Here is a 13751-nt window from a genome sequence, read left to right on the forward strand (position 1 = left end):
TGCACTGTTAAAGTTCTGGCTGAGTGGATTTTATTTAACGGACCAATTAAGATCAGCAGCTGTTGCTAATGTGTGTGTGTGTAATATGCAGCTCAGGTGCAGGAGACTGAGCGATAGCCAGTGTAAAGAAGGATCCTGTGAACATGCTAACGAAGGCCGTGACTGGCTGTTTCAAAAAATGTTCAAATGTTTTAATAAAGTTTTTTTGGAGTTTGGTTGTAAAAACATCCCAGTAAATCTAAGAATTCTTGATATACTGAATTTGTAATGCATTTGATTCTCGATGCTTTTAAACAAGACAAAACACAGACGTCTGTGGGACACAGACAGCTTTTATTTTGACAAATGTCTCGGTCTCGATTTGTCTTACAAAGCAGCCCTTTGTCTAAAAAAAACAGATCAAATAAAGACAAAGATCAGCTGATGCTGAAGGGACGGGCCGCGTGTCTCCGCAGACGCACGGCTGCATAAAAAGATTTCTCCGTTTCAATGCTCATCACAGTAAACATCAAAACATAAATAAAAACACACAGTCCAGGTGGACAGAGGTGACATCAGCTTCCTCTCAAAGCTCAACAGTGCATCAGTCATCGGTTACATTAACAACCATCATCTCATCCATCAGAATCAGCCAATGTCTGTTTAAATCAGCAGCTCATTAACTTCCTGTTAACATCTTCAGGAACACGGATAGACACGTGACACACGTGACGCTGATATAAAACTACATTTATGGGTTTCGATAAATAACAGCGACAACAAGTCTTCTCTCCGTGTAACGCAGCCAAACACTGAATCCTTTCACGTTAAGGCCAGTTCTCATGGTTTAGTGCAAACGCGGCGCAGAAGCCTTTTCATCTGAAACTACGACCCGTCGGCTGCCGTTTCATCTGAATCGACGACGAAGAGTCATTCCGAAGCTGACGCCAACACGAGCCGACACACGTGACTGAGGAGACAACGGACCTTTAAAACACCGAACCAGATCCTTCGCGGTTTCATCTCAGGACCTGGTTTTCATCTCTTCCTTTCTCTTTTGTCTGAAAACTAAAAGTCACTTTTACTTTTATCAACCTTCCTGCGTCTGTTCCGCCTCAGACAAGAGGAAACTCTTTTCCTCACTTTCCAGTTTTTCCACTCTAAACACGCAAATCTAAAAGAAGCTGTAGGCGGCTCGTGGTGTTAAAGACAGAGAGGGTTCATCCTCTGGAGAGAATGAAAGTGTTCCTCCTCCGGGGATCGTAGGAAACATTTTGGAACGAAACCCCTCGACCCCCGGGTGTTTTCACACGAACGCACGGTTTTTCCTGAATTATCACGTCTCTGAATCTCTCAGCTGCCTGCGTCACACCGAGGACGATCGTCTCTGCACGGCTTCGCAAAACAAACAAGCAAAAAAAAAAAATCTCATCTTCCTTTGACCCCAGAAGCAAAGGTCTGGGGTCAAAGGTCATTTCTCATTTGGCTCAAGCAGCTGAGGTAAAAAAAAGACACCGGCTCAGTGCTCAGGTGTTGGAGTCACCGTTTCACAGTAAGCACCGTGGACTGGGACCAGTGCTGTCTCTCAGCATCGCTTCCCTAAATCTCTGGCGCCCACATCCCAAGCAAAGCACAGCCTCTGTTACTGGCACGGAGGAAGCAATCAGATCCTTTACAAAAATAAAAGTCCTGATCCTCCACTGTAAGAACGCTCGACTACAGGTGAAAGTCCTGCACTGAAAACGCATTTTATCGGAATAAACAGCGTTTGGTGAACAGAGAATTTCCTTTCAGCTGATCACTGAAAATCCAGTAGCTCGTGAAAAAAAAGGATGCGTCACATTTAATTTCTAGAGCTGTTTAACATGTGAAACATCTTAAATAAACATCTGTTTAAATAGAAGTGTCAGATCTGACTCGGAATCAGCAAATACCCAAAGGACTCAGATCACAGAAATCTGCTCAGAGCAAAATTAGTAATGGGTTTAATCTCAAGCAGCCTGTAAGGAGGAGGCTTAATCCATCATCTTCACCACCGCCTGGCTAAAAAGAAACAGGATGCGTCTCATATTTATATTTACACTACACGTTTTCTTAAAGATCCTACAAACCTAAAAAATATAAAGAGTTACCTCCTGCTGCCACTGGGGGTCGCCATCCACACAGACGTTGGTTCATTCAGAGGCTCTTTCAGCTTAAAAGTTGTAAACGCACTTTTTAATACCTAAACCGTCACAAACAATTCTGCAGTCCGACTCCTGAACGTCGCTCCTGCTTTGGGCTGATGGGACACAGGGATGGGCTTCGAATCGGGACGACCCGCCGTCTCACGTCTTGTGATGAGCGATTCTGTCGCCACAGCATGAAGGAAAAAAGATGGAATTCATGAAGCAGGATGATCCCAGAGTGAATCCATCAGGTTTTCTGCTGCGTCATGAGCAAACGTCCGGTCCGCTGCGCCGGGCCAAAGAGCTGATCTGAAGGTAAAACCCGGAGGATCCAGAGGACTAACTGCTGCACAGGGATCCCTGACAGCGGTGAGACATGAAGACATGAGGCTTTATCCTTATTTCGTTTGTGGAATGAACTGAGGAATGAAAGAGTGGAGGTCCTGAGGAAGGAATGATGGAGAAAAAAAACAGACACAAGAACAGAGGAAGGAAGGAAATGAAGGGAGGAGGGAGGACGATGCTTTTTGAAGGTGGAAAGGGAAGAGGAAACGTCTGCAGCCCAAAGGTACAGAGGACTGCAGGTGAGAACGTGTCACAGACATGTCCAGCTACCTTAGCTTCTTAGTTTGTGTGTGTGTTTTATCAGCTGCAGTGGCAGAGCAGCAGTCCAGCCACTAGAGGGAGCAGGTTGAGCAGCAGGAGCCACAGAGTGACAGCCAGACCTGGAGAACTGGAGCACGGGTCTGAAACAAACAAACAAACAAACAGACAGACAAACAGACAAACAGACAAACAAAAACATCATTCGGGCTTAATCAGAGGACACCAGGGGCTGACTCATAAAACCATGGAGGTTTGTTATGGAGGTGGAAAAACTGAGTAAAATATAATAACATCATAAAAACTGAAAACTTATAACTGCTGTTAGCTTAGCATTTAGCCTTCAGTCATCAAAGTTTTTAATGCCACAGTCTTTCTGAACAGAAGTGCTTTTTTCTTGGAGACACATCAGAGCAGACTGTGGATTTATATGGTTTAGTTTCTGACCACGTGAAGCCTCAGATGAGGAGCGGGTGACACTGACCAATGGGGTTACTCCTGGAGGTGTTGATGGGCGGGAGCTGGTGGGGCAGCGGACAGTCAGCACAGAAGTCAGTGCAGGCGGGGCAGATCAGGACGCCGTTGTACACCCAGTCGTTGATCCTGACGCTGACGCTGAGCAGCTGCCCCTTACGGCCGCACAGGAAGGAGCGATCCTGGACGAACACCGTCAGGCCCTGAGCTGAACACATCACCTGCAGCAACACGGAGAGAGATGGCAGCGATTCCACTGAAACCGACTGACCCTGACACAGCGCTGGTCTGAGCGGGTCACGTAAAACTCTTACACCTGCTGAGGATTTGACTGACGGCACCTTGTAGCATCCAGAGCCCCAGTCGGGGTACGTCATCTTCCTGGTGCACTGCTCCATCACAAACGCCGACTTCTGGTACAGACACACAGAGTCTGGTCCGTACTGCTCTGCTCCATAATTCCTCCACCAGTCTGAACACACACACACACACACACAGAACCTGCCTCAGTAACTCAAATTGTACGCTGTCCTAAATCGTCATACGGTTGCTAATCGCTCCTTACAGAGGAACATGAGCCTGCTCAGGACATAGACGTGTCCTGCTGCAGCCGGCGAGACAAAGACGGTTGAAGTTCTCAGCAGCCAAAGCGACTTGTTTCGTTCTCTCTCAAATCTTGTCGTCAGGCTGTTGCCACGTTCACCCTGCCCATCGCGTGGAGTGGTTTGACACCTTGCCAACAGAAGTGTTGGTGTGTGTGTGGCTGTGTGTGTGGCTGTGTGTGTGTGTGTGTGTGTGTGTGTGTGTGTGTGTGTGTGTGTGGCTGTGGGTGTGTGTGTGTGTGTGTGTGTGTGTGTGTGGGTGGGTGGGTGTGTGTGTGTGGCTGTGGGTGTGTGTGTGTGTGTGTGTGTGTGTGTGTGTGTGTGTGTGTGTGTGTGGCTGTGGGTGTGTGTGTGTGTGGCTGTGGGTGTGTGTGTGGCTGTGTGTGTGTGGCTGTGTGTGTGTGTGTGTGTGTGTGTGTGTGTGTGGGTGGGTGGGTGTGTGTGTGTGTGGCTGTGTGTGTGTGTGTGTGTGTGTGTGTGGCTGTGTGTGTGTGGCTGTGTGTGGCTGTGTGTGTGTGGCTGTGTGTGTGGCTGTGTGTGTGTGTGTGTGTGTGTGGCTGTGGGTGTGTGTGTGTGTGTGGCTGTGGGTGTGTGTGGCTGTGGGTGTGTGTGTGTGTGTGGCTGTGGGTGTGTGTGTGTGTGTGTGTGTGTGTGTGTGTGTGTGTGTGTGTGTGGCTGTGGGTGTGTGTGTGTGTGGCTGTGGGTGTGTGTGTGGCTGTGTGTGTGTGGCTGTGTGTGTGTGTGTGTGTGTGGCTGTGGGTGTGTGTGTGGCTGTGGGTGTGTGTGTGTGTGTGTGTGTGTGTGTGTGTGTGTGTGTGTGTGGCTGTGGGTGTGTGTGTGTGTGGCTGTGGGTGTGTGTGTGTGTGTGTGTGTGTGTGTGGCTGTGGGTGTGTGTGTGGCTGTGTGTGTGTGGCTGTGTGTGTGTGTGGCTGTGTGTGTGTGTGTGTGTGTGTGTGTGTGTGTGGCTGTGTGTGGGTGGGTGTGTGGGTGTGTGTGGCTGTGGGTGTGTGTGTGTGTGTGGCTGTGTGTGTGTGGCTGTGTGTGTGTGTGGGTGTGTGTGTGGGTGTGTGTGTGTGTGTGGCTGTGGGTGTGGGTGTGTGTGTGTGTGTGGCTGTGTGGCTGTGTGTGGCTGTGTGTGTGTGTGTGTGTGTGTGTGTGTGTGTGGCTGTGTGTGTGTGTGTGTGTGTGTGGCTGTGTGTGTGTGTGTGTGTGTGGCTGTGGGTGTGTGTGTGTGTGTGTGGCTGTGTGTGGCTGTGGGTGTGTGTGTGTGTGTGGCTGTGTGGCTGTGTGTGGCTGTGTGTGTGTGGCTGTGTGTGTGTGTGGCTGTGTGTGTGTGTGGCTGTGTGTGTGTGTGTGTGTGTGTGGGTGGGTGGGTGTGTGTGTGTGTGTGGCTGTGTGTGTGTGTGTGTGTGTGTGTGTGTGTGTGTGTGGGTGGGTGGGTGTGTGTGTGTGTGGCTGTGTGTGTGTGGCTGTGTGTGTGGCTGTGTGTGTGTGTGTGTGTGTGTGTGTGGCTGTGGGTGTGTGTGTGTGTGTGTGTGTGTGTGTGTGTGTGTGTGTGTGTGTGTGGCTGTGTGTGTGTGTGTGTGTGTGTGTGTGTGTGTGTGTGTGTGTGTGGCTGTGGGTGTGTGTGTGGCTGTGTGTGTGTGTGGCTGTGTGTGTGTGTGTGTGTGTGTGTGTGTGTGGCTGTGGGTGTGTGTGTGTGTGTGGCTGTGTGTGGCTGTGTGTGTGTGGCTGTGTGTGTGTGTGTGTGTGTGTGTGTGTGTGTGTGTGGGTGGGTGGGTGTGTGTGTGTGTGGCTGTGTGTGTGTGTGTGTGTGTGTGGCTGTGTGTGTGTGGCTGTGTGTGTGTGGCTGTGTGTGTGTGTGTGTGTGTGTGGCTGTGGGTGTGTGTGTGTGTGGCTGTGTGTGTGTGTGTGGCTGTGTGTGTGTGTGTGTGTGTGTGTGTGTGTGTGGCTGTGGGTGTGTGTGTGGCTGTGTGTGTGTGGCTGTGTGTGTGTGTGGCTGTGTGTGTGTGTGGCTGTGTGTGTGTGTGTGTGTGTGTGTGTGTGTGTGTGTGGCTGTGGGTGTGTGTGTGTGTGTGGCTGTGTGTGGCTGTGTGTGTGTGGCTGTGTGTGGGTGGGTGTGTGGGTGTGTGTGGCTGTGGGTGTGTGTGTGTGTGTGGCTGTGTGTGGCTGTGTGTGTGTGGCTGTGTGTGTGTGTGGGTGTGTGTGTGGGTGTGTGTGTGTGTGTGGCTGTGGGTGTGGGTGTGTGTGTGTGTGTGGCTGTGTGGCTGTGTGTGGCTGTGTGTATGTGTGTGGCTGTGTGTGTGTGGCTGTGTGTGTGTGTGTGTGTGTGGCTGTGGGTGTGTGTGTGGCTGTGTGTGGCTGTGTGTGGCTGTGTGTGGCTGTGTGTGTGTGTGTGTGTGTGGCTGTGGGTGTGGGTGTGTGTGTGTGTGTGGCTGTGTGGCTGTGTGTGGCTGTGTGTGTGTGTGTGGCTGTGTGTGTGTGGCTGTGTGTGTGTGTGTGTGTGTGGCTGTGGGTGTGTGTGTGGCTGTGTGTGGCTGTGTGTGGCTGTGTGTGGCTGTGTGTGTGTGTGTGTGTGTGGCTGTGGGTGTGGGTGTGTGTGTGTGTGTGGCTGTGTGGCTGTGTGTGGCTGTGTGTGTGTGTGTGGCTGTGTGTGTGTGGCTGTGTGTGTGTGTGTGTGTGTGGCTGTGGGTGTGTGTGTGTGTGTGGCTGTGTGTGGCTGTGTGTGGCTGTGTGTGTGTGGCTGTGTGTGTGTGTGTGTGTGTGTGTGTGGGTGGGGGTTACCTGGCTGGTTCTCAGACACTCTGCAGTAGGAGTTTCTCTGATATTCTCCACTGAGGTGCCAGCTGAACTCCTGGCTGAAGGGACAGTAGTCAGCGATCTCCACAGCTCCGCCGAAGAACGGCAGCTGATCGACAGCCACGTCTGGGATCCGTTCGAAGTACTGACACACACAAACACACACACACACAAGGATGAACTGGTGAGGATGACTCCGGGGCAGGTCCCAGTTTAAACTCTGATGTGCTGTGTGCACACCTGGTACTCCGGCGGCAGCTCCTGTGGGTATCTCTGCAGGTTGCAGACAGCGACGGCCAGCTGGTCCTGTCTGCAGGTCAGCTGCAGAGGAGAGGCTCGCACGGTGTCGCAGTACGGAGTCACGGCGTGGCGCCTGCAAGCACAAACACACCGCAAACATGACGGACAAAAAGAGCCTGTGTGTGTGTGTGTTTGGTGCTGGGAGCTTTAACATGATCAGAGTAGATGTTCTTTGTGATCGTGAGACGTTAGCAACGAGCGTTACTGTGACCTGTGTCTCTGTCTGTCCATCCAGAACTTGCAGCTCTTCAAGACAAAGTCACAGCCGAGGCCACGGCCCCAGTCCAGCCTCTGAGCCAGGCTGTAGTTGGCTTGGTACCAGCCACTGTCCTCCATGATGGCCAGTGTCAGCCGGGAAAACACCCGGTTCTGGGTGTGGGAGCCCGTCATCGCCTCGTTCTGAGGAAGGAAAGGAAAACGACAAAAGCAAGGATAAAAGCCTGTTTCTGCTGTTTTCCACCAAGTTAGACGGAGACAACGTCTTCACCTCCAGGAGTCTCTTCTCCCAGTGGTTCAGTTCAGTTCCAGTCCCTCCCTGGTTCTCCAGCTCCATTCCCTCAAGGATGGGACAGTTAAAATGTCTCCTCGCCTCCTCCTGCAGCCACAGGGAAGAACACAGACGGACGCTGATGGGAATAACGACCAGACCTGATGAATAAAAATAAACCGCAGACTAACTGATCATCCGGTCGTTTCCAGAACGAGTCGGACCATACGAGGTGTTTCTCACCACGACACGAGGAGTGACCAGGACGTGGACTTGGTGTCGGACCATCGCTCCTCCTCTGATGTCCCACAGCCTGCTGACCCTCCTGATCACTGCCTCGCTCCACTGGTACAGACCCAGGCTGAGAGAGAGAGAGAGAGAGAGAGAGAGACAGACACACACACACACACATACACACACACACACACACATACACACACACACACACACAGGTTTAAAATGAGCAGTAAAACAGCTGTAGAAGGACTCTTATGTTTCTTGCATGGCCAAAAAGCGCCTTAAACCATGAACCTCACACTGTCTGAAACCCAGTCGACCTATAGCTTCTCACTGAGACCATTTCTCACAAACAGTGCTCACCTCTCGTTGAAGGCAGGCAGGCCGCTGGCGAAGCGAGGAGTCAGAGGTTTGCCCTCGTCGTCGTGGTAGAAGGCAAACAGACCGGCTGAAAACCCCTGGTGGACAGAGGAGAAACAGCACACGGGTCAGCACTCCGTGCTAACACCTACATCCATTTACATATACAACTAGAGCTGTGTTGATAAAATTGATTCTCATTTTATTTTGTAAAGATCGATTCGTACGTGCTCGCGTACAAACTCGCGTCATCGAATTCACGCATGTGCGCGTGGTGTGAAGCTACCAAACCATGAACATCGTCGGACAGTAAGCAATGCTTGGTTAACATTAAAAATAAAAAAGCGCAAACTTGGGCATTACTAAATTATGTCGGACAGTAAGTACTGTCTGACGCCATGTTCATTGTTTGGTTAGCTTCACACCACGCGCGCACATGCGTGAATTTGATGACGCGAATTCATACGCGAGCACGTACGAATCAGTCTTTACAAAATAAAATGAGAATCGATTCAGAATAGGAGAATCGATTTTATCAACACAGCTCTAATAACAACATATATTATGTATAATCTTCATCTGAAGAGTAAGTGGTAACCATAGCAATCAAATAAATGTAGTGGAGTAACAAAAATTCAAGATGGTGGTCGTACTGACCAGAGCGTGGATGATCTCGTGTTTGACCGTGGAGAGCATCCCCTCAAACTCCTGAGGCTGGGAGGAGATCATAGCAGGACACAGGTTGGCATAGCCTGCTATGGGTCTAAAGGACACACACACACACACACACAATCACACACACTCATGAGTAGCTGTGACCATACAAACCTGATGTGTAGCTTTTAATCATCTAACTGTTCACTGGGGTTGTGAGTTTGGGGAACGCATGCATGCAATTCAAGCACAAAAGGGAGGGACACTTGCAGGCGCAAAGGGCCCCGAAGACACGACGAAGACAATCAGCTGTGACACATGGCCAGCAGTTAGAGTGGGACCACATGACCTGTCCTCCCACCTGTCCAGCTCTGACTCCAGCTGACAGTAAGCAGCGTAGGCCACTATGTTCTCCTGTCCACAGCGCTCTGTGGTGATCCCACTGACGTAGAGCACGAAGTCTGACCCCTCCACCCCGGGGCCGTCCGGGGGTCCTGAGGGGCCACACGATTTCCCAGACTCACTGCACACCTTGCATTGCTAGGAGGGAAAAAAAACACAAAACGAGAGCGAGCAAAGGTGAAACTCCTCCGTAACAGGACGGGTAAACCTTCAGCACATCATGATGAATACGTTACATTCTCCACAAACAACGCACCGTCCTTTCTGAGGAGACGTTTGACCTTCAGATAGTGAGACTCACAAGACGAACAGACAGCAGGAGAGGTTGCAGTACTATTAATAGCTCCTGCACCGTGTCAACAATAAGTATAATGAGATTACCAACTCAACAACAGCCTTCTTTTATCCTTTCAGCCTCCCACCTCCTTCTGTCCATCTCACCGCCTGCCTCCTCCTTTTGGTCTTCCTTTCCCACCCTGCTAACTCCTCCTCTTATCCCTCATGTGTACTTTAATGTAACATTATCAAGGATAATGGCTTTACAATTACTGACATTAGCATTTAGGTCAAAACACCTCCGCACAGCCTCACAAGGCTGCTAGCACGTCTGTCATCTCTTAACTTTGTTATTACACTTTTCACTGTGTGTGCAGTGGTCCTTCCTGACCTGCAGGTGGTGCTGTGGTACGACGATAGGGCCGCACCGGGTGACGTCTGCACACGCGTCCTGGCAGTAGCGGTGAGGGTCATCTCTCTTCCTGAGGTACTGGTTGGTTGCACATTGTCTGAGACGACGCAGACAACAGACAAAGACGTTAAAATCAAATTTGCGATGCGGTTAGAAATGTTCCCACCGTTCCACCTGGCAGCGAAGGCTCAAAGTTAAACCCCAAAATATGGACTCAGAGACTGAAACAGCATCTACAGCCGAAACCACTTTGGTGGGACGGGCCACATACCTGCTGAGCAGCACAGGCCCCACCCTGCGCCTCACACTGAAGGCCCTCTGCAGGTAGTCGATGGCCTGAGGGAACAGTTTATCCTGAGGAGACACACACACACACATATTAACACAGTTTCACTTCTGACCACCACTAGTGGCACTGTGGAGCTATATCTTTCAACTTAGTCTCCATTTGTTTTGTGCACAAGGACACAAATGCACACCTGCAAGCATGAGGGAAGTGCAACACATTACGCTCGCGTGATATTACCCATCACACCTGCTAGATTTCATATTCATCTGCTGATAATCTTTCAAGTACTATCTGCCCTGTTACCATGTGTTCAGTATTATTCACATATAATACATATATTTAAAAACCAAGCACAATCCTGCACCTCGCAATCTCCGTCTCTCTGTCTGTCCCGTAATACATGGACGTAGCACCCGTGACGTCACCCATTGGTTTCGGGGAGTCGGTTTTGTGACCAATCCATGGGCATTGGAGCTGCGCCATCTTGGATTTTAGTGGAAGTGTACTTTCCATATTTGGCGGAGAGGCGGTTACTCTGCGGGTCAGCCGCGGTCAGCCGGCCGAGAACCAGGCCACTTAGCTCGGAGCAATATTTAATATTTACCGGATTTCACCGCTGCCTCCATCCACTATCCACTTACAGTTACAGCAGCCGCTGACTGACGGAGCTGCTCTGTCCATGCAATGTCGGACTTTTTAAACAGAAAAATGAGACCAAATAAAATTGTAGCCTAGTATTCCCACAATAAACGGACTCTGAGAGCACGGAACACACCGCAGCAGCGTTCCTAACATTAGCTGCTCCGGTCCTCTATCTGTATCAGCAGCGACCAGAAATCGGCAATGAAGTCATAAGCTAGCGGCTAAATATGCCAATACATGCTAATTAGCGCAAACATCCAGGTAAAACAGTGAGAAATTTACTTACAGAAAAAACTGCAACACAGACTCCTTCGACGGTCGGTTAGTACAGTCCACACTACAACAAGCCATACTGTCACAATAACCTATCCGAACACTGGCAAACAAACACGGACACTGCAGCCCCCGTCAACTGCTGGAGGTAGCCCAAGGCCTCTGGATGTAGCCGCCTAGCCCAGCCGATGCTTTAGCAAAGAGCTAACTGCCAGTGCCTGTCTATGGAGCTGTCACTCAACGTAACCACGCCGTCACTACGCCCCCCCCCCCCCCATCAATAGAGACCAAAAAAATAAAACGTACCAGGCTGTAAATATGTTTTTTTAGGCTGTAAAGTTGGCTATTTTAACATGGGGGTCAATGGAGAATTGAAGCAAAGAAGAAGACGTCCATAAAGCAAACATGGAGGATTTAAAATATATATTTTTTAAATATATATAAAAAATATATTTCACGACGAAGGAAACACTTTCAGCATGTTAGTTAGCCTTCAAGGATGCACATGAATGCAGACACTGAATGTAAACACAACATTTGTTTGTCTCCTCAGACGCTCTTCTTCCTCAGTAACGGATGTAATGGCAGAGAACAATGATTCCAAACCCCAGCTTCAAAACGTCATTTTACAGGTGCTACTGCCATACAGAAAAGTGTGTCTGCAACTCACCATTATTTTTATCATCAATAATCAGCATTTTATTTTCTCCCACAGCCCGAACTAACTCAAATGTCTTGTTTTGACAGACCAACAGTCAAAGTCAAAGACATTAAATTTATTGTCACGTATGACAAAGAAAAGCATCAAATCCTGACATGTGAGCGGCTGTAAGCATCAAACGTTTGGCATTCCCAGGTGTCCTCACCTTCACCAGTCTCCTTTTGTCTGCAGGAAGCCTGTGGAAAGAGAGAGCACATCAGCTAGAGAAGAAAACATCACTTACACTCACATACTGTGGTCACAAAGTGGATACAAGTGGTGCCCTGAACCATAGAGAAGATGTAAAGTATCTGAAACGGTTGTAGAACGGTTGATGACCGACAATTTTCAACATTAACTGTCAAATGTCTGGCTCCAGTGGCAATGGTCCTGTCTAAGAGTTTATATGTAATGTTCCTGTTTACGTAGTGAATGTAGTGAGCTGCTGAAGTACTCACTGGTCAACACTGTAGTCGTAGATGATCTTTATCTTCAGCTGAAGGTCGTCAGGGGAGCTTCTCTTAGTCAAACGCTCAGGTTTCAAGTACACATGATGGACAACCTAAGAAAGCCCAGCAGAAACAATGAGAAACAGTTCGGACCGATTGGTGCGTTTTTCCATTTAGCAGCCAGAGAACTCTGGGAATATGGATAAAACCTGTAACTGTGATTCATAACAAAAGTCAGTATATCGCAGTATTCAAATGAGAAGTTATATTAGTCAAATAAATAGATGAGATACATACTTTATTAATCCCAAAGGGAAATTCCAGTGTTGCAGAAGTCAATTCAAAATTATAAAAACAATGAAGCCAGTAAATAACACACACTGTGATTAAAGGCTAATTTCTGTACAATAAGAAAATGGACTAAAAGCATAAATAAATATTAATTAATAATAAAAATACTAGAAAAAAACAGAAACTAAGGATAGACCCACAGCCATACTAAATGCTGAATATACACTCTAGAATGGTGGTAAAATAAAATAATATACTATAATACACTGCACATTAGAGAAAGTTGGATGCATTACAGTGCGACTTCAAAGTTTATGTTTTGGCGAGTTATTAAATCAGCAAAGAAAGTGTTTGGCACCATTTCGGTGCTAAATTTAATGGAATTTGTGTTTATAAAATTACCCTTTTATTTTGAAGACGTCTGCCCGGAAGTGTCATTTCTGCTGTTGCTAGGGGAACACAGGCTAAACGTGAACGTTAAAAGCTAACGGATGAGCGGTGCGGAGATAGCTCACTGCTTTTACAGATGACATGAACCACACAGACACTGCACATGACGGCTGTTGTCAGTAAGCACACTCGGCCCCTGTCAGTGAAGTAGCTACGTGTTAGCCTGTTAGCTTGCTTGCTAACTGTACAGCAAATCTCTCATTAAATCTTCGGTAGGCTGCTAAATGAGCAAGTTGGACTGTTGTTACTTTTGTTCTAAAGCAAAAACAAACATTTCACGTCTTGAGGAAATTCAGCTTGAATGAGTATCAAGCAACAGATTTTAACGCACAATATAACTAAATAGATATGCCGATTAGCCACCATAGTTATCATGCTAGCTAGCCTAGCACGCCACCACAGTTAGCATGCTAGCTAGCCTGGCACTGTATGAACCCGGCAAAACAAACCGGGGCTCACCTCTTCGGGAGAGGGGGCTCGGTGTTTGCAGGTCTCGTGGCAGCTCACTAAGACTGTCAGGAGGGAGAAAACGAGGGCAGCGCCGAGGAGGAACCAGGACACGGACGGCTTGCCATCCCCGCTCAGCCTCGACTCCATCCTCCGTCCAGCCCGACTAGCGGGACTCGGCAGCCCGCAGTCAACAGAACCTCCGCCGCTCCGGTCCCCTCGGCGCTCGTTTCATTCATCGCTTGCAGGGTGAATCAGAACATTTTAGCATCCCGAAAATACGATCGACGTTTATGCCAGAAGAGAAGACACAACGGCGGTGACAGCAGCAGTAACACCGGCCAGTAACAGATAAAATGCACGGCTGACAGCGGCGGCGGGTACCGGGTTGTTTCTCGGTGTCAGCTGAGAGGCGAACACCCGCACCCCGAAGATCGTGTGTCGCCAGATGAGTCAC

The 13751-nt window shown here is 49.0% G+C and overlaps 1 protein-coding gene across 3 annotated transcripts; it reads right to left on the reverse strand.

The window, feature by feature from the left end:
• Positions 1–1660: 1660 nt before the first annotated feature.
• On the reverse strand, positions 1661–13725 carry lmln (leishmanolysin-like (metallopeptidase M8 family)). Of its 3 annotated transcripts, XM_041056739.1 has the most exons (17): positions 13307–13433; positions 12800–12846; positions 12116–12219; positions 11824–11854; positions 10025–10107; positions 9733–9850; positions 9025–9203; positions 8667–8772; positions 8013–8107; positions 7656–7773; positions 7413–7520; positions 7137–7324; positions 6866–6998; positions 6611–6770; positions 3539–3696; positions 3235–3445; positions 1661–2893 (listed from the first exon to the last, which is right to left on the reverse strand). In XM_041056739.1, exons 2-17 carry the CDS (start codon positions 12833–12835, stop codon positions 2793–2795), a joined length of 1929 nt encoding a protein of 642 aa, XP_040912673.1. In that variant the 5' UTR covers positions 12836–12846; positions 13307–13433; the 3' UTR covers positions 1661–2792. The 3 variants fall into 3 exon arrangements, with proteins under 3 accessions (XP_040912673.1, XP_040912672.1, XP_040912671.1); XM_041056738.1 differs by lacking the exon at positions 12800–12846 and having other exon boundaries at positions 3566–3696; positions 13307–13725; XM_041056737.1 differs by lacking the exon at positions 12800–12846 and having other exon boundaries at positions 13307–13725.
• Between the last annotated feature and the right edge of the window lie 26 nt (positions 13726–13751).

The sequence above is a fragment of the Toxotes jaculatrix genome, chromosome 15, assembly GCF_017976425.1.
Source record: "Toxotes jaculatrix isolate fToxJac2 chromosome 15, fToxJac2.pri, whole genome shotgun sequence".
Lineage (NCBI taxonomy): Eukaryota > Metazoa > Chordata > Actinopteri > Toxotidae > Toxotes > Toxotes jaculatrix.